The following is a 19,982-nucleotide window of genomic DNA, read 5'->3' on the forward strand; positions in this document are numbered from 1 at the left end:
TAGAAATATTTTTTGAATTTGATGAGCTATTCTTATTTTTGACATTCCTTCTGGGATTAGAACTTGTGAACAACGTCTAAAATTTAAAATGCTTTGACTCTTATTTCAACGGACTTTGGATAATGTATGATTAATTTGTGGATAACTTGTTTTAGGGGAAAACAAATTGACCCCGCTAGTAGCTAGATGTTGATGTTAAGACTTCTAATACTAGCTTGTGTAATATAAATCTTCTATATCGCAAGAGATACGCGATATGTTCAAATTTGAAGGTCACGAGCTTTAAATCTCAGATTTTTGAGTGATGTAATAGTCCACAGCGATTGATGAAAGAGGTGTTCATTGCTAATAATAATGGATACCAAAACATTTGAGCAAAAGTGTTTCTTTATTGGAATGTATCTAGATGTTTATTTATCAAATTACAACTCATTTTGGTATAGTTGTAATCATTCCTAATGTAGTCTTTGGTATATATGAACACTAATATTATATTCAACTCAAAAAGTTGGTTTTTCTTTCTTTTTTAATAATGTACATGGACTTAAGTTAGATTTAAGATTAAATATAACAATAAAACAATAATAATCATAAGAAACATTAAATTAAATGGGTTTGTAATTGGGAAATTAGCAACTAGAATGCGGGATATCAAACTATATTTGGCATATCGAACTACAAAACCAAATTGTTGGCCGTGGGGATACGGTGAAAGAGAAAGCGCAAATAGTGAAAATGTTTATGCCTACAAAGATAGATTCACAAAGTAGGTTATACTAGTCTTGGAATATAATAGCCTTCTCATCCACTCCCAATGGTGTTCTTTTACGATGAAGCAGAAGCAGAAGCAGAAACACACCCTTTGTGTGTGTCCCTCTTTAAGTGGGCTCATACTTATATGCAAAGTCAAGTTTCTCAAAGACGAGTGGAACTTTCCCGTAAGGTTGTTATTAGCAAGATACATAATGACAAGCTTAGAAAGCGAACATAGTTCTAAAGGAGGAATCAAGAAGATTAAAAGCTCATGTTCAAGAAATGAAGCCTAAATAGCATTCCCACACCTCTCGAGGGATGATACTACCAAAAGAGTTATCTGCAAGATTAAGTGATATGAGCTCGCAGTATCGCACCGGCCAATTTAAATCCGGAGAGGTTCAGCCTTACAACTCTCCCTCTCTTGTTTTCAGCAACTTGAGACTCCAACTCAAGCAAACAAAACAAGCAAGTGTAAGGTAAGAAGAAGCTAATATCGGTTCTAATGCAGCTAAGAGGAATCAATGGCAGTTATATTGTGTTTAAACCTCTGCAGAAAATCATCACAAAGTTCCAAAAGTGCGTGGACTTGCTTTAAGCTTTAGCCAATTAGACTTGTAACAAACAAAATACAAAATATTTCCAAAAACACATTGTCTTGTTTGAATATTTTAAAGTTGAATCAAAGGCAGAGACCCGAATTGGCTTTAATACGACCCGGAATTGGCCGGGTCAGACCGGATTAGGTTGAATCCGGATTAGTCACCTCTACTTACAAATTGCTCACACCTACAGTATTGATCCTGCGATTCGCATCTGAGTGAGAAGAAGAAGAGAGCCATGGCAATGATCAGATCTATCGCGATGGCAATGTTGCTCGTCACTCTAGTTTCATCCATTTCTATGGTTTCGTCCGCTTCATCCCCAGAAGCCGACTTTGTTCAGAAGACCATCTCTTCCCACAAGATCGTCATCTTCTCCAAATCCTACTGCCCGTACGTCTCTCTCTGTCTCTCACTCTCTGGCTCTTTTCAATCACTGATCGTCCTATTTTCTGGAAAAAAAAATTGGATCTTGGGTGCCTTTAATTTTGCGTTTTTATTTTAAGATCATATCAGCTGAAACTAGAGTGAATACTCGTTATAGTATACTTTGATGGCTCCAATGAATCTGACTCTGTGTCTAACTTTAATCCAATGAATTTCATCTTCGTGGCTCAGCTTTTTTGTATTGCATTCGGTGGATTGGGATTTATGTGACTTACTCATTGGTTTGAACATGATGTTGAGCTAAGATGTAATCAAGTTGGATTTTGTTCTCGACATGTGAGAGTTCAATTATGTGTTGTGTCTTTGTTATCTTGCTGTCCTCTTTTGAGTTATGCAGTGAGAAGATCACGTACCTATATATGACTATGAATCCTTGGTTGGTCAACAGGTATTGCAGGAGAGCAAAATCTGTGTTCAAGGAGCTAGATCAGGTTCCTCATGTTGTAGAGCTTGACGAAAGAGGTGCGTTTTAAGATCAAAGTGAATCATTTCATCCTACTATGTTTCTTATCTGTTATTCGAAACTTTCAAGGATCAATATATGTATATAGAAGATTCATTTGTGACTAATGATTGAGAGATTTGAGAATTAAATATAGTAAAAATTGGGTCTTGCAGAAGATGGTTGGAGCATCCAGAGTGCACTTGGAGAGATTGTTGGAAGGCGAACAGTACCACAGGTTTTCATCAACGGAAAGCACATCGGAGGATCAGACGGTAAAACTTACTTTCGCCTTCTCTTTCTCCTTTAAGAAAATGTATTTGCTTATGAAAACATTTGCTGATTGATAGATTTGTTTATTGTTATTTGTTCTGGTTTTCAGATACTGTAGATGCACATGAGAGCGGGGAACTAGCCAAGCTTCTTGGTGTTTCCGGAAACACAAGAGCTGAACTATAAGTTGCATATTGTTGGAAGAATTGCGAACACTGTCTTTATTATGTTCAGGTGTAAACAATTCAATTTTTCCAGTTGTATGAGATTTGTAGTGGGTTCCGCAGATTATAAACAGCTTGATCATAGCCTTGTGCAACATATCTTATCATAGACTACAAATTGAGTTATACAAAGTTAGAACGAGGAATCAAATTTAGACATGCTTCGAACTAGCTGCGTCTTAAAAACAAACAGACATAAAGTGCATTGTACAATTTGGGGGATAGAGAGACGGATAGCTAAGACTAGTGGAAATGTGGGATAAAACATTTAGGATCGTGCTCTTTTGTTGCTGCATGAAGGGCACTTGTAATGCTTGATATGCTCCGCTCTAGCTGGAGTAATCTTAACACACTTCCCATGGAACCATTTCTCGCACATGTCACAACAAATCCAGAATTCATCAGAAGCATAGTTATCTCCACAAGCTCCACACAAGGTTTCACCGTGTTCGTCTTCATCTTCTTCCTCTTCCTCGACTCCTTCTTCCTCGTCCTTGACCTGCATTGTCCTTGAGTGTTTGCCATCTAAACCTCTCTGCATTCCGGACCAAGGAAAATATTAACTACACGGGTACACCATAATAGCAAGTGTAAACTTCAAATAAATGTTTTACAACAAAAACCTTCAAGAAAACTAATCAACAACTGTCATTGGATCGGAAACTTAAGATAACTCGGCCATTTCAGTACATGCTGATCTAGTAATTCCAACAGCCTCTTCGAATTACAGAACCAGCGATTAGAATTGAAGACATTGCTCGTCTTTGTTCTACCTCAAACCTAGAGATTTCTTATTCCAAAGATTCACAAACTACAGTTGAGTAAGAAGATTGTGTTCAGTCTATCTTTTTAGAAGCTCAGTAGCAAACAGTGAAAGATCTTACTACTTACGGTGCATATAATGAAAATATGTTTGAGGAACAAAAATGTGTGTTGAGCAATGCTTCAGGTAAGCAGAATAAGAGAGAAGTAGGAAAGCTACACTAGAAACCTTAGTGCAACAAAGTTCAGCTTCTGATCATTTAACCATATGCAAATATGGTTATGGGTTATCAGACACATAAGTATATGTAGTGATGATAAAAGAGGGAAAAAAACTTTTCATAAACTATAAAGTTTAACCATAAATTGTAATGTTAAAATACTTCCAAAAGTGTCTTTAAAGAGTTAGAAAGCAAGGTAATAATTTTGGTGTTCTGTTAAGATGTAACTGAATTGTGCAGCGGCTATTCTCTAAAGAGACTTCCAAGATTATGTAATGATTGGTATGAACAAAACCATATATTGGTTGAACCCTTTACGATGAGAAAAACATATGCCAGTGCTGTGCTTTTTCAGATATCCATTTAACCATTCCTAATTTCTGAAAACTGCAACAAAAAAAAAGAAAAAAAAAAGATGATAAGAGTAGACGAATGAAGAAGCTTTGAGTATCCGAAAAGAAGCTATTCAGAAAGTCTAAGTCTGGCACAAGAGATATTTCCGCAATACTTTCAGGATATAGTCTATAACTATCGTAGACCTTTTTTTCATATGATTGTAGTTGAGTTACCAGCTCAACTAACTAACAGCTTAGGTCAGTTACAGTTAGTGTAATGTGTGAGAAGTTATGAACAGAAGCAAAGGTGATAAGAGCGAAAAATTGAGTTGAGAAAGGGGTTTAGGAAAGTAGCGGATGTCTAGAATTCATGGTAGTATTCTTTAGTTTGGTTTGTTCTTAGTGGTTAAATATAGGAAAATACGTTCTGAATCTTATTAAAAGACAGCATGAGTCTTACCACTTTTGAAGTTGACTTGGATTTGTTGCCATTTTGATTTGCTGAAGAGGTCTTTTCCTTTGTTTGTTTTTTCGCATTTCCAGTTACAACTTCAAATATAGAAGGCAGCTCATTTATCATGTTGAACAAGCGCTTCCTGAATTGGTAAGTGTACCAGTTAGTATGGAAATGCTGGAGATGCCATGAAAATCGTAGGGAAATGAGCAGAGAAAATCTAAAACAATAAACATCAGGTTAGAAGGAAATACAGACAAATCAAGGAAGAAAGGTTGATACCTGTCAGCTTTATCGAAACCAGATCTTGAACCGAAGTAAAAGGACACAGCAAGTAACCATGCATCACTGTGTACAGCAACAAGAGAAAGCCAGTCTTTTTCCTGCATTCCATCTCTGGCAAAGTTAATGCCGAGTGCAGGTTCAGGGAGCTCTGGAGGAACTTCTTCAGCTGGTAAGTTAACTTCCCACACTTCATTTGGGAATCCATACAAGCAGAGATTCTCCTTCTCTGATACGTCATTAAATAGTCACGGGACAAAAACTTCAGTTTCTCAACCAGACTCAACTAGCACAGAAAGTTACGACATGAAATAAACGATCTTTTGCTACAAAGGCAAGACTCAGCAGATGGTGTTTCTTGATAGAGAAATCATGTGTGGTTGTGACATTGAAGCCAAATATCAAGAGCTAAAGCTATACGAAGAAAGATAACAGCACCAAAGGCGAAAACTTTATAATCCATGGAGAGACCAAATCACGGAACTAGAAAGAAACAGTGATCAAATATTCAATATAATCAAGTCACCAATACCAAACAAAAGTAAAGCAGAAGAGCAAGATAATGTAATTTTCAGTGTCACTATTGATTTGGTTAAGGCTCTGTTGCCATCTCAGTTTTAAGCTGTCAATTCCGCAAATCAGACAAGAAAAATTACAGAAAATAATTCTACGGAACATCGAAACTAGAAGCAAGCTGAACATTAACCACATCTGCATAATGATACAGTACTATACAGTACAAAAGAAATTCATAATAAATGAAGCAGCTTTGAGAAAGGGATAAAATGTGAAGAGGATATCACGGAAGCATATTTAAGGCTAGATAGAGAGAGAGAGAGAAAAACCCTAACCAGGGTCGCATTGCTGGAAAAAGTCTTCCACATCTGCCAAAAAAAAGGGGGAAATAACAAGTGAATCAATCAGAATATTATTCTTAAATCGTGGAGCAACACAACACCAGAGCATAATTGGTCAATCAAACGTCTGAATCAGATACCAAACGATCGTCGTGAGAAGAACTTCCATGAGAACATTTAAAATCCATATACAAAATTCAAGCTAAACAAAAAAGCGAAGAGAAGAGAAGAAGAAGACCGGTGGTGAGAGCTCGAACGATGCCAGCACGACGGCCCTTGAAATCTCGAAAGACTTCTTCGACAGTTCGAGGGTTGTATTGCGCACCTCCTCCTTCCATCTCCAGTCCCTACACTTTCACTCTCTCTCTCTCTGAAACGATGAAAGAGCGGCACCAAGCTTTGGGTTTTTTTGAAAAAGCAGATTTTTTTTTTTGAAGTGATAAAGCACCAAACTTTATAATTAGAGAAAATAAAATTATTGAATGAAGACGAAAAGGTTCTCCGTGGAGAGTGACAGGTTATACAATTGACAAAATAGATAAAACAAAATCTAGCCACAACAATTCTTTTCCATTTTATGATTTACCAAATAAATAAAAAAAATCATAACTTTATTGATTTGATACCCTCGCTTGTAGTTATACAATTGACAAAATAGATGTCACTCTATTCCTAAAAACTAAATTCACTCGGCTATTCAAAACATCGTTGGAAGCATGGGCGAATCTAATTAAAGCAAAGTGGACTTGTACCTAGTGAAAATTTGATAATTACTATTCCCTCTGTTCAGAATTATTTGATGTTTTAGAAGGTTTTTTTGTTCAGAATTATTTGATGTTTTCACTTTTCAATGCAAAATTTAATAAATTTTTATAGTTTTTGACCTTTTATATTCTGTAGATTGTCTTCTTATTAGCTGAATGATATTTAAATGGATTATAAATAATATTTTTAGTATAGGAAAAATAAAAATTAAATAAATCCTTAAACTATGTGCAAAAACCTTAAACATCAAATAATTCTGAACAGAGGAAGGGAATATAATATCTTTAAACATTAAATTAGTGCCCCACAATCAAATCTTGTTTTGCCCCCATTCCTTTTTAATTGACAAACTTACTAAATAATGAAAGTTTGTTTCCATGTATGTTTATCTAAAAGTCAAACGGAATATGGAAAACACAACTGCCTATTTAGATAATTGCTTATTTTTCTTTATCATCAACCTTTTTCATAGTTTAAATGGTTTAGATAAATTACTTACTAATTTGAAGTTTGGGAAATAACATTTTCTCGTATTTTGTAGGTATATAGTTTATTCAATTAAAAAACAAAAAACAGAACAGAAAAGAAAAGGTAGTTACAATACTATTATTTTTTACTTGCCAAGTACCAGCCATCATACATGCGAGAAAATAGATAACAAACCAGACGTAAACAACAAACTCGAGATTTAATCATATAACCGTGTCTTTGCACTTTCTTAATCAACTAGTCATATACAAAGCAATGATCATATAGATGAAAGGTTATTATCAGAAGAGAAGCAGTAGTGAAGTATTGGAAGAAAACAAAAAACAAAAACCATCTTCACTGGCTGGTTTTGCTTACAAAGTACCTCTCCAGCATCTCACTCTCAGAACAAGTTGTATCTGTCACTCCCAAATGCAACATACGCACACATATGCTTTATAAAGATACAAACGTTTTTAGGTTGCAGTCTTGCAGAAGGAGCCAAGTGAGTCCAAACTTCCTCTAAACACAGCATCCTCAACTAGTTACCTTCCTGTCAGATCAGAGACCAACGTCAATCCTAGAGTTTTCACTTTGGGAACAGAACATCAAAACATATCAAGAAGCATCTAAAAAAATCAAACACGAGAGAATGTTTTACCTGTATCTTGTTTCCTTTCCTCAGGCGCATGCTTCACAAGGAACTGCATGACCGTTTTCCAGTAAACGTCACCACCAGACAGCCATGTATCCATATGCATCCCACTTGGAAATTCCACAAATGAGCACCGAGAGTTACGGGCAGCCGCTTTAGCATACAGCATTTTCATGTGAAATGGTGGGACCATCTCATCTTGTAGTCCGGAGAGGAAAAGTACTGGTTGTTTGACCTGTTATTGTTTCAAGATTAGCTTATCACTGAGCTGCTACAGACTCAAATGATGGGACGTTTTCTAACAAGAACACATTTCCTGCAGGGGTTTGCAGGATCAAGCTCCCCCTTATTTCCTTTGTAAGTTTTAATCCTAAGTACAGATCAGAGAGCAATAAAGCAGCAATATAGTATATGTGAATAATTCAATAGTTTGAGTTTACAACAGTGAAAAGGACGCTAACATATCCCGTAAACGATATACACTCTGTCCCGTAAAAAGGAATACGAATGCACGGGGTATTTTCAAAGGCTTCATACAGTACCTAAGTATTTTTATTTTTATTTTCCTGGGAAGGTCTTTAAGGTATCAAAATATTATCCGCTTGTTTGAGTCATTTCTATGGCATATGGAAACCGTAAACTAAAAGAATCTCTGAAATAAATCTGCAAGAGCGTATATCGCATCTTACCTCACCAATAGCATCTATTGTATTCCAGGGGGAGCGTACAACAAAATTAAGGAGTTTCAGGCTTTTAGAACCACTTCCTCCAATAAACCACTTCAAGAAGGGCAGCAAAACACCAGCCATATCAAGAATGGATGTGAAAGTATTTTCCAGAATCAATGCAGATACCTATATAAAGACATTTTAAAATGGTAAACATAACTATTTGACGTGATCAAATGAAATACTGTAAGTAGAAACAAAAAGAAGAAAAAAGAAAAGAATACTAACTTAATAAAGGCATCTACAAATTTCATTCCCAGAAAAGGATAAGGTTATTGTGCATATAACAGTAGTACATTTTCCACTACATTCTCTCCTCTCCTAAATAATATATTCTCTCTACTCAAGACCTGCTGCTAATAAGAATATCTAGCAATGTTACCTTTTCGGGATTGTTTTTAGTAAGCACAGCTCCAACAGCTCCCCCAAGGGACCTTCCAAATACAACTACTCTAGATGTATCAATGTCTGTTCTCTGAGAAAGGTGATCCAGTGCAGCCTGACAAAAGTAAAAGGCCAGAAAATGGTTTGTATATACATAAAGACGTTACAAAAGAGTTCACAGATATGTGGATAGATTTAGAGAGACAAGCAAACCTGAGCATCTTTTATGATTCCATGCTGTGAGGGATAGCCATCACTTTCCCCATAGCTGGTTACAAGGGAAAAAGCAATCAATTATATAGCATATGGGTAAACAAATCCAATGTTTTAACTAAAAACAAACGATTAAGATAGGAAATAGACAAAAAAATCAGCTAACTGGAACTTACCCGCGATATGAAAGCATGAAGACATTGCACTTCAAGCGCTGTATCATGATGCGAACCATCTCCAAACGATGAGCGATATCTTGGGTTCTATGGTCAAGGCCGTTACAAGGTAAAGAACCGCAGCCAAAAGATATGGAACGTAAAATAAGAAGACCAAGCACAGGAAATTTTTAGAGCATACATAAATAAACAACCAAAAACCATGAACTCTCATATCTACCAATCACCATAGAAATGTCTCTGGAAAGGATACTTCCGGCATTCTCCTGGAAAAATAGAATAGTTGGACCTGCAATGCAAACATCACACTCGTTCGAATTAAGCTAAGTTACCAAACTAAGAGAACAGGTCCAGTTTGGGACATAGATTTTGGGTGGCTTATGAGTTCCGAACTATATTAAAAGCAGCAATAACTTACGCAATCACAAATCTGACAAAAGGAGACCAAATCTAGCTAAAGAAAGAGACAATCAAGACCTAAAACCCCCAAAATTCAGTAGATTCAGAAGCTGCCCGAAATGCATAAATCAAATCTACCCAAAAATATATATACCGAACCGATGAGCAGAATTGAGGCGAAAAACGAAACAAAAGAAGGGAGGAAAACCTCGACATTCGGGGAACATCTTGATGAACCAAGAGTGGAGGCGTGTGCCATCGGAGGATCGAAGCCAAACGTCCTCGTAGATGAGATTGAGCCTGGCGGGAGTGATCGGATAGGACTTGCTTAAGCCGGGAAGCACCGGCACGTAGACAATCTTCTCCTGGAAGGCCACGAGCAGCGCCACTCCCGCGACGACTATCCCTCCTACTCCGTAGAACAACGCGCCCACGTACGTCACCATTCCCTCTCTACCTCCGTCTGGTCGCAGCTGCTAAGCTAAAGGAGCAGAAACCGAAGATGAATCTGAATCTGAATCCGAAACAAGAGCAGAAGCAGAAGCAGAAATCGAACGGACGTTGCCACTTTCTATCTGTTTCTCGTGCTTTTTTGCTTTTCTTCCTTGGAGAGGAGAAAGAGCTTCTTCTTAGTTTACAACGCAAATCCAGATGAGTAACTACAGAGCGAGCGAGCGTGGTAATGGGCCGAAATCGGCCCATCATTGTTAAATTTATGTTCACCTTCTAAATGCTTCGGATACTGGTCTGGGTTTCAACAAAAACAAATAACAGTGTGAATTCATGTAGGGAAACAAAGTGAGAACGAGACTATGGTAATGTAAATTCAAGTAAAAACAAGTCAAGTGAAAAATGTAATTTTCCATTTTTCCTCTCAAAACATCTTGTATTTACCGTATACAACTTAGAGCCACAACAAATATACTTACTTTCTTTTTTTTTTTTTTTTAAATATACTTACTTTCGTTTTAGGTTTCTCAAAAGTCAAGAGTCAATTTTGCATATATCGATAACTGAATCCTTGAGCACACTTGACTACGATGAAAAACCCTTTGATAACCCTGAAAGATGAAATGAAATCCACAGACTACAAAAATAATGTATTTTCTCTCGATTTAGGCTAAATGGACAAGTGGAGTCCGTTCAAGTTGTTTTAGGCTTTTAGCTAATCAGTAGACCCAAAATTGTTTTAACCTTTTAACTTTTAATATTTGTACCACCGAGTGGGATCAGAACTGCGGAATTACCGTAGAGAGACGCGGGACCATTTTTAATAAAACGGAACCGGTAATCCCGGTTAAAGTTTTTTTAATTGAAAAAATAATAAAAAACTAAAAGAGAGGAGAGAGACCAAAACATAAAAAGAGCACCAAACCCAAACCAAAGTAGAAACTGACAGCATCTCTCCGTATCCAAAAAGAGAAAATTAATCAACAGACCAAGAAGCAGCCACCGGAAAATGCTGACGTGTATAGCTCGTTCGAAGCGAGCCGGCGATGAATCTTCGGGTCAACCCGACGATCCAGATTCCAAGCACGCCAAATCTCTAACATCTCAGGTATAACTAAACTCACTCTATGCTCCTCTTCCTCCTCCTCCACCTCATTTTTTTAATCTCTCTTCTGATCGAGGGTATTTTCGTCAATTCATCCGCAGCTCAAGGACATGGCTCTGAAAGCTTCGGGTGCTTACCGGCATTGTACGCCGTGCACGGCGGCGCCGGGACAGGGTCAAGGGCAGGGTCCGATTAGGAACAATCCGGTGTCGGCAAAGCCGGATTTCGAATCGGATCAACGGTTTAAGATGCTGTACGGAAGATCAAACAGCTCGATTACTTCGTCGGTGGCGGCGGCGGCGACGGCGACGCAACAGCCAAGGGTTTGGGGAAAGGAGATGGAGGCGAGGCTTAAAGGGATATCGAGCGGCGAGGCGACTCCGAAATCGGCGAGCGGGAGGAACCGGGTCGACCCGATAGTGTTTGTGGAGGAGAAAGAGCCAAAGGAATGGGTCGCTCAGGTGGAGCCTGGGGTTCTAATCACCTTCGTCTCTCTTCCCGGCGGTGGCAATGATCTTAAACGGATACGTTTCAGGTACGCCACTTTAATCCAACGGTCTTGATTCTTTTGTTGACTCTGTTATACTCATCGTGCGGTAGAATTTCGTTTGGCTTCGTCGTCGGCTCGTTTTTTTTTTTTAATTTCCCACGTTTGTTTTTGGTCGTGATTTGTGAGAATGTTCGTAAGATGCTCGGATTCTTTGGAACACTGAACTGGATCTGTTTTTTATTTTATTTTTTATTTAAATAATAAAATCAGTTCATGAATATAAATCTAAAAATATGAATATGATTTTTTTGTGGATTTCCATGTCTGGGCAATATATGTTTGATATTTGATAATATAACTGAAATAAAATATATGAACGTAGCAATCATGCCATGTCTTTTTGTAGAAATCTACCACAATTTTTTTTTTGTCAACAGAAATCTACCACATTTGTGTATAAGTAATTTAGTATGTCGAGTTTACAAATATAAATTACAAATTCTTATAGGACGTTTATTTTTGTTTGGTCTTAATTCAGTTTTTAACTTTTTATGGTTTTAAGGATTTATATAGAAATCAATATTTTTATTTTTTGTGTGGAAAACAGAAACCAATTTAGAACCGTATTTTAATTCAAAAAATTCAATTATGATTCATGTTCGTCTTTTCTTTCTAAACTAAGACTAACAGATATTTTATTCATTCAGTTTTATCCATTTTTGGGATAATATATATGTTTATCTAGGAGAAAGTGAAACAAAATAGTACCATAATTTAGTACAATTTGCCAATGAAGTTTGGCTAAATTCTAACCTAAAGTAAATAGGAGATATCCTAAATTACGAAACGACGGTAGGTAAAATATTATTCACCCAATATCAAAACTGTTTGCTTGATGAAGTTTTTGTACTATTTGAACAGAAGGATCAAAGAAGGGTAATTAATTATTTGTTGGTGTGAAAATAGATAGATATAAAGAAAGGGGTAAATAAAGTGGGTGGTAAAAATTTAGAGGGATGGGACCCATAATTGTCGACTGTAACGCTTCACGCCTAATGAGAAGCATTTGGCCGTAAAGGTCCAAAAAGCAAAAACTTGGTGTTTCCTTTTTTAAAGTGCTTCTTGGGGTCATCTCTTCTCATTCTGTCTTTTCTTTTTTCTTTGCTTTGCTTTAATGTTTTCTTTCAAAATTAGCTTGCTATTTGTTGATTGACGACACTTTTTGTTCTCTTCAAACTCAAAATTTTCCTGTTCCCATTATATTTTTTTTAAAACGTACATATAGCTATCCAAATTTGATTTGAAATCACTCTAAAACATCTCACCAGCTTGATAAAAACTAGATTCTTTCTGGAGTTATTAGATGCTTCATTTCTTTATTTGTTTTGTTCAATGAAAGATTCAAAATCATTGGTTGGTAGGATTATATCTTTTTATCATTTTCACCAATATTTTGAGGTTTGTTTTTCGAAGTTTTTTTTGTTAATTCAGAATTTTGTTTTATTAATTCCATGAGTGCCTTATTATCCGCGTCTCTGTTCTGTACTCACATTATTGCTGCTGTTGGGCATAGGAAAAAATGTTTATTCTTATTATTCCAAAAGACAAAGATGATATAAATATATAAATAATAAAGCAAATAGCTTTAGACTTTAGCACAGTTTCGTTCACTGCTATGTCGCCTATTGAAAACGACAACCTCAACGTACTTTGTCTCTTCCTTGCTTCGATTCCTTGTCTTCTTTCATATTAATCACAGTTCTAGTTCTATCACTTACTGTCTTTTTTGTCAAAACCTGGTCTTTCTTTTTGGTCTTTCGTTTAATTTCACAAACATTGTTTTCTGCTCGATCAAATTAATTCCTGAGAGCGAGGGCATAATCTGATTAGGTTGGGTCTTAACAGTCCTGAGTTACATGTGTTTTTACTGTTTAGTTTCGATTTTGGTAGACAAATATAAATTAATAACTTTAGGAGAATTTACTATATATTTAAAAATGAGTTTGCTTTGAGAATTTCTCTCCTACCCACCTCCCCCATTATTTTTTTTACTGTTAGACATAATCATCTTTCCTCATTATTAGCTTTGACCATTGTTGTCTCTGTTTCTTCGTCCATGTTTTTTTTTCCTTTATGTTTACGAAATTTTGATTGATTATTACTATTAGTCGACCATTAAACTAACATCTTCTTTATAAAAAAAATTCAATACTCAAAAAGGTTGTTGCATCTTTGTCTCTTGTTTTCAACTCTCTTTCTAGCCCTAGCCTATGTGTTCAATTTGTCAAAAAGTTTATTTAAATCAGCCATTGTTATTTTGTCAAATCTCCCCTTAATCCGTTTTCGCCAATTCCCACTTTTGTCTGCTTGTTCTGATTAAAGTTACTTCTTTTACTAATTTGATTTAACCATTGAAATTAACTTTGAATCTCATGCAATATCTATGTGAACCAAGTTGTGTTAGCCGATAAAATTGGATGGCTTTACCGGGATTAGTCTATCTATCTAACCCTTCTCTAATGAGCTAAAATTGCTATATCAAAAAAACAACTCTTGACTTGGGCATTTTAATGGTACATCTTGGTCTTTCACTGTTGTTGTGTAAATTTGAAAAATTAAGACAAACATGGTTCCAAAATGTGGTTTCTTTTTTTCTCACTTCTTTATCTTTTCCTTGATCAGCCGAGACATGTTCAACAAGATACAAGCTCAACGATGGTGGGCTGATAACTACGACAAAGTGATGGAACTTTACAATGTTCAAAAACTAAGCCGCCAAGCTTTCCCGCTTCCCACGCCGCCTAGATCCGAAGACGAGGTTAGCTTTTCACTGAATCGGATCTTTAAACAAGACAAATAAACCGAGACTAACCACTAGTTCCTCTGTTGAAAATCTTTGTTAGAATGCAAAAGCAGAGTATCATCCAGAGGACACTCCCGCAACACCGCCATTAAACAAAGAACGGCTGCCTCGTAATATCCATCGGCCAGTTGGATTGGCTGCTTACTCATCCTCGGATTCACTCGACCATAGTTCGACGCAGAGCCAGCAGTTTTACGACTCTGGTCTACTCAACTCAACTCCTAAACTTTCAAGCATAAGCGGAGCCAAGACGGAAACTTCTTCCATGGATGCTTCCATAAGAAGCAGCTCGTCGAGAGATGCAGACCGGTCAGAGGAAATGTCGATAAGCAATGCGAGTGATGTTGATCAGAACGAATGGGTGGAGCAAGACGAGCCTGGAGTTTATATCACCATCAAAGTTTTACCTGGTGGGAAAAGAGAGCTTAGAAGAGTTAGATTCAGGTAACCAAAAAAACAAAATGCTTCCTTACATTGTTTTTAATAAAAGAACAGAACAAAAAGGTCACTCACTATGTGTTCTCTTTTTGCATTGCAGTCGAGAGAGATTCGGGGAGATGCACGCGAGGCTATGGTGGGAAGAGAACAGGGCAAGGATACATGAACAATATTTGTGATCATCGTCTTAAATATCTGGTCTCGATGCATCAAAACGGTTTTGTGAATTTGATTTTCTCATTCTCGGTATACCGTTTTTTTTTTGTTTTTCATTTTCTTTTCCAGCTGAAGTAATTCTTCTCTTTTATTTCAAAGAGAATCCTTCCACAGGGTACTCCTTGTGCCTCCCAGAAATCTCAAAATCAATATCAATTGTGGAATATGTTTAAGGAGGTTTCTTAAACTCTTCCTTAAAAAAATTGCTAAAGCTTGGAAAATGTCTATTTTGGCTCTATATGTGCATCCTTTGGTTCTTTTTAACTTATGTATTTTCCAGTTATTAGTTTTTTTGGGGTCATCTTTTTTGGGTGATTTCTAAAAATTCTAGCAAACGATTGATAACTAAGAGAAAACTAGCGACAGTATGGGCAAAGTAACACTATAACATAGTGTCCAATGTGTGTTTTACTGTTTGGGTCAAAAAGACTCAAAACAACCCTTGAGTACCAAACAGTAGAACTGTGATTCCTGCCACTGGTTACAAAAGCTGAGCAAGTTTCGCCATGTCAATCGGGCTCGGTCCGAAAACGACAAAGCCTGTATATTTATTAGTCAGGTGCGGTCTTATTCTTTTTTTTTTTTTCCGGATATCTAAGACCGAACCTTGGTTTATTCAGAGTTGGGCTTGGGCTAAGCCGGTGGCCCTAATTGACATGCAATTTCTAGTTGGTAAAAGGAATAAAATTGTAAACACAGATATAAGTTAACAACGCCACGAAAGGAAATAAATATTTATTTAATTTTATAATTTTTGTGATATCGATAATAGTATAGAAACTGTTATAATATATGGAAATATTCTATTAGATATATGGAAATAATCCTCTTGTGTATTGTTTATAAAAAAACTCCCCCTGGTGTATATCATATAAATACTGTTTCCTCAGTAGTTTACACAAGCTTTGGTTCCTTCGCATCCTTTTCTTGATTCTTCACACAAGTAAGATCTTGTGATGTGCCTCTATATTCCACTCATTCAAATTTTGTATATGTTCGAAATAGTATAGTATAATATTATCTCAAACCTCTACTGATTTTGCAGGCACGATGTTCACTATGAACTGTCCTGAAAGAGTTATCTTGTTGCTGATCTCGTACACGGCAATTCTGCTAAGTTACAAGTACAGCAATAGCGGTTCCATAATCGTGGCAGCGGCAAATAACGTTGGCTTGAACTACGGTCTCCTCGGAGATAACATCCCGTCTCCACCCGAAGTTATCAACCTTTACAAATCCATAGGCATTACCAAAATTCGAATCTTCGACCCCAACACTGATGTTCTCAACGCCTTACGCGACCATACCGATATTGGTGTCACTGTAGGCGTCAAGGACCAAGACTTGGCTGCTCTTGCAGCTAGCGAAGAAGCTGTAAAAGCCTGGTTCTCAACCAACATCGAGCCTTACTTAGCCGACGTGAACATCACGTTTATATCACCGTTGGTAACGAAGTCATCCCCGGACCAATCGGTCCTCACGTGCTTTCTGTAATGAAATCTCTCACCAACCTCGTCGAAACGAGGAATCTTCCGATCTCGATAAGCACCGTTGTGGCTATGTCTAACCTCGGAGAGTCGTACCCACCTTCCGCAGGAACGTTCACGTCCCAAGCGCGTGAACAACTCACACCGGTCCTGAAGTATTTGTCTCAGAAAAGTAAGCCAATCCTCGTCAACATCTACCCTTACTTCCCTTACGCGTCCGACCCGGTGAATATCCGTCTAGACTATGCAATTTCCAACAATGAGGAAGTCGTGGTACAAGATGGACCATTGGGATATTCGAACATGTTTGATGCAATGTTTGACGCGTTCGTGTGGGCGATGGAGAAGGAAGGCGTGAGTGATTTACCGGTGGTAGTGTCAGAGACCGGATGGCCATCCGCCGGGAATGGAGACTTGACCACGCCACATATCGCGGCTACCTATAACGGAAATTTTGTGAAGCATGTAGTGAGCGGAAGAGGGACGCCTAAGAGGCCTAACTGTAGCATTGATGGTTATCTATTCGCGACTTTTAACGAGAATCAGAAACCAGCTGGAACTGAACAGAACTTTGGGTTATATGATCCTACTGGTCTGAAGCCAATCTACAAGTTGTTTTGATTTTTAGATTTTTGGTTTATTAGTCTATTAGTTATATAACGATCTAATAATGTTTGTAATAGCGTGGGGGCAAATTTCTTTATTAGCTATAACTATAAGCCTATAACCATAAGATTTCAGCTTTCTTTTATAATGAGATATTGAAGCCCAACTGAGTTGAGTTTGGAGTTAGTTTTTAATGGCATTTGAAATTAGACTTTCCAATTTTTTTTTTTTTTTTATAAATTGTTCCATACATAGAAAAACTAATAAAAAAATAACGTTTGTTTCTGGTTCGAAAATAAATGTTGGAACATGCATGTCAAAATTTGCAAAACTATAAGAGTGCATTATGTCAATTACCCAAAAACAAAAAATGCATTATGTATAATTTATGTTCGGTTTGACTATATCAAATGCAATCAATTAGTTCTATAAATTAAATAGAACATTCGTTTTGCAAATTTTGACATGATCAACTTAAAAATTACGTGTTTGTTTGGACCATCTCATATGAGTACAAAATCAATTCATCTCATATTATAAATATCTTTGTAGTTTACATGTTAGTCTCACAGCTTTTTTTTGGTACATAATCAACTTTTCCATCTTCATTCCCTCCTCATTTCTCAAACACGTGACATATACAAAACAATCTATCCTGTTTATGAAGAAAATTGGATGTGAGATGCTATAGTTGGCGATGTGCATAACTACTGAATGTGGAAGATGTGGGATCCAAAAGACACAGATAATGATCAAGTTTGGAATATTGTAACTAAGACAGATGTATAAATATGGATGTATAAATGCTGATGTAACAGCGACAATTGGTCGCCTTGGTGACAAGACATCGTATTTACAACCGGTAGGGTGCGAACAAAAGTTTGGACTGGTTAGTTTATAAATTTTTCGAAAAACATAAAAAAATAACTTTTTAGTTTATAATTTTTGAATGGCCAAATTTTTCAAAAATTTATTGGTTAATTTATTGGTTAATAAAGCTTAATAAAAACTGTGTTAAATGATCAATCATGATCAAAATTTGTACAACCGATTTTTTTTCTTGCTTCTAATCTTCAAAACCTCAGAGTCAGCTTCATTCGAGATCTTCGTTATCTATATAGTTTATGTTGTTTATTGCTACAAATATAAACTAACTTGAGGCAAATGACATTTACAATCAATTTTATTAGCACTTATGTATTTGTAATAGTTCAGCATTTTTAGTTTATTTTTAGGTTCAGATCGTTGCATAAACGTTCTAGATATGTAGTTTATTTTAAGTTAGACAAAAAATAAATAATGAAAATTAGCAAATTTGGAATTAGACTTTATAGATACTAAACATGTCAACAAACATGATAGAAACAAAACGTTTACCACTATATTAGTCAAATGAGCAAAATAGAAAACATATCCAAACTATGTATATAAATTGTACGTACCTACAACCTACGTTTTGCAACGAAAAGTGAAGAAGAAACGAAACAACTTTGGTTTGATACCATCGTCTTAGCTTGTCTCCGTTCCTTAAACAAGTATGATCTTCTGATGTCTTGCACGTAAGAAAATTGTTTAACATTAAAAACAAATTATAATCTTTATCCTTAATGCTAATGATTTTGCAGATACACGTGTCGGTATGGATTGTCCTAAAAAGTCGTTCTTGTTCATGATCTCGTGCATAATACTCCTGCTCAACTACAACAATGGTGGCTTTGTACACGCAACAACAAACATTGGCTTGAACTACGGTCTCCTCGGAGACAACCTCCCACCTCCGTCCCAAGTTATTAATCTCTACAAGTCCTTAGGCATTACGAGTATTCGTATATTCGACACGAACACAGACGTCTTGAACGCATTCCGCGGAAACCGCGATATTGGAGTCATTGTAGGCGTCAAGAACGAAGACTTGGCGGCTCTTGCGGTTAGCGAAAACGCTGTTAACACATGGTTCATGACCAACATTGAGCCTTACTTAGCTGACGTCAACATTACGTTCATTACTGTTGGCAACGAAGTCATCCCTGGAGACATCGGCCCTCACGTGCTACCCGTCATGCAATCTCTGACCAACCTCGTCAAGTCGAGAAGTCTCCCGATCTTGATCAGCACCACGGTGGCTATGACCAACCTTGGCCAATCATATCCACCTTCTTCCGGAGAGTTCACGTCCCAAGCGCGTGAACAACTCGTTCCCGTGTTGAAGTTCCTGTCTCAAACGACTACTCCTATCCTCGTCAACATCTACCCTTACTTCGCTTACGCGTCTGATCCCTCCAACATTCTTCTTGATTATGCCATCTTCAACACCGATGCGGTTGTTGTACAAGACGGGCCACTGGGGTATTCAAACATGTTCGATGTGATATTTGACGCGTTCGTGTGGGCAATGGAGAAAGAAGGCGTAAAAGATTTACCCATGGTGGTATCAGAGACTGGATGGCCATCCGCGGGTAACGGGAACTTAACAACGCCGGAGATCGCGTCTATCTACAATGGAAATTTCGTCAAACATGTGGGAAGCGGTAAAGGGACGCCCAAGAGGCCAAACAGTAGCATTCATGGGTTTCTATTTGCGACATTCAACGAGAATCAGAAGCCAGCTGGGACCGAACAGAACTTTGGGTTGTATTATCCTACTGATCTGAAGCCCATCTACAAGTTGTTTTGAGTTTTAGATGCTTATTGATTCTATCTATCCCAAAGCATTAGTAATTAATGCTCTGATAGTTGTAATAGAGTGGGATAAGATCAAGATCCACAATAACACTCATTATATTTGATATCTTTTAAAATGTTTTCTTTTTTCTTCTCATAAACAAGTGTGAAAGCAGAACTTATACCACAAGGAAACAGATAGCCAATTGTACTAAAGTGGGTTCGA

At 37.0% G+C, this 19,982-nt stretch overlaps 5 protein-coding genes and 1 pseudogene across 5 annotated transcripts; 4 read left to right on the forward strand and 2 right to left on the reverse strand.

Moving 5' to 3' along the window:
* The first annotated feature begins 1,497 nt into the window (after window positions 1–1,497).
* LOC18017073 (glutaredoxin-C4) lies at window positions 1,498–2,872 on the forward strand. The gene is made up of 4 exons (XM_006400551.2): window positions 1,498–1,748; window positions 2,191–2,264; window positions 2,421–2,519; window positions 2,627–2,872. Exons 1-4 carry the CDS (start codon window positions 1,594–1,596, stop codon window positions 2,701–2,703), a joined length of 405 nt encoding a protein of 134 aa, XP_006400614.1. The 5' UTR covers window positions 1,498–1,593; the 3' UTR covers window positions 2,704–2,872.
* On the reverse strand, window positions 2,829–6,069 carry LOC18017075 (PHD finger protein ALFIN-LIKE 5). Its single transcript, XM_006400550.2, has 5 exons — window positions 5,891–6,069; window positions 5,647–5,679; window positions 4,796–5,024; window positions 4,520–4,655; window positions 2,829–3,276 (listed from the first exon to the last, which is right to left on the reverse strand). The coding sequence occupies exons 1-5, from the start codon at window positions 5,988–5,990 to the stop codon at window positions 3,010–3,012; spliced, it is 765 nt and encodes a 254-aa protein (XP_006400613.1). The 5' UTR covers window positions 5,991–6,069; the 3' UTR covers window positions 2,829–3,009.
* A 1,017-nt stretch (window positions 6,070–7,086) lies between these two features.
* Window positions 7,087–10,064, reverse strand: LOC18017074 (protein bem46). Its single transcript, XM_006400552.2, has 8 exons — window positions 9,649–10,064; window positions 9,295–9,330; window positions 9,042–9,120; window positions 8,866–8,920; window positions 8,651–8,767; window positions 8,230–8,394; window positions 7,547–7,775; window positions 7,087–7,438 (listed from the first exon to the last, which is right to left on the reverse strand). The coding sequence occupies exons 1-8, from the start codon at window positions 9,884–9,886 to the stop codon at window positions 7,431–7,433; spliced, it is 927 nt and encodes a 308-aa protein (XP_006400615.1). The 5' UTR covers window positions 9,887–10,064; the 3' UTR covers window positions 7,087–7,430.
* Window positions 10,065–10,660: 596 nt separating this feature from the next.
* On the forward strand, window positions 10,661–15,233 carry LOC18017076 (protein Brevis radix-like 4). Its single transcript, XM_006400553.2, has 5 exons — window positions 10,661–10,998; window positions 11,097–11,530; window positions 14,168–14,303; window positions 14,389–14,792; window positions 14,887–15,233. The coding sequence occupies exons 1-5, from the start codon at window positions 10,900–10,902 to the stop codon at window positions 14,963–14,965; spliced, it is 1,152 nt and encodes a 383-aa protein (XP_006400616.1). The 5' UTR covers window positions 10,661–10,899; the 3' UTR covers window positions 14,966–15,233.
* An 822-nt stretch (window positions 15,234–16,055) lies between these two features.
* Window positions 16,056–17,110, forward strand: LOC18017077 (annotated as a pseudogene).
* Window positions 17,111–18,734: 1,624 nt separating this feature from the next.
* On the forward strand, window positions 18,735–19,769 carry LOC18017078 (probable glucan endo-1,3-beta-glucosidase BG4). The gene has a single exon (XM_006400555.1). It carries the CDS (start codon window positions 18,735–18,737, stop codon window positions 19,767–19,769), a length of 1,035 nt encoding a protein of 344 aa, XP_006400618.1.
* Window positions 19,770–19,982: the final 213 nt, after the last annotated feature.

The sequence above is a fragment of the Eutrema salsugineum genome, unplaced genomic scaffold (genome assembly GCF_000478725.1).
Source record: "Eutrema salsugineum unplaced genomic scaffold, Eutsalg1_0 scaffold_2, whole genome shotgun sequence".
Classification (NCBI taxonomy): Eukaryota; Viridiplantae; Streptophyta; class Magnoliopsida; order Brassicales; family Brassicaceae; genus Eutrema; species Eutrema salsugineum.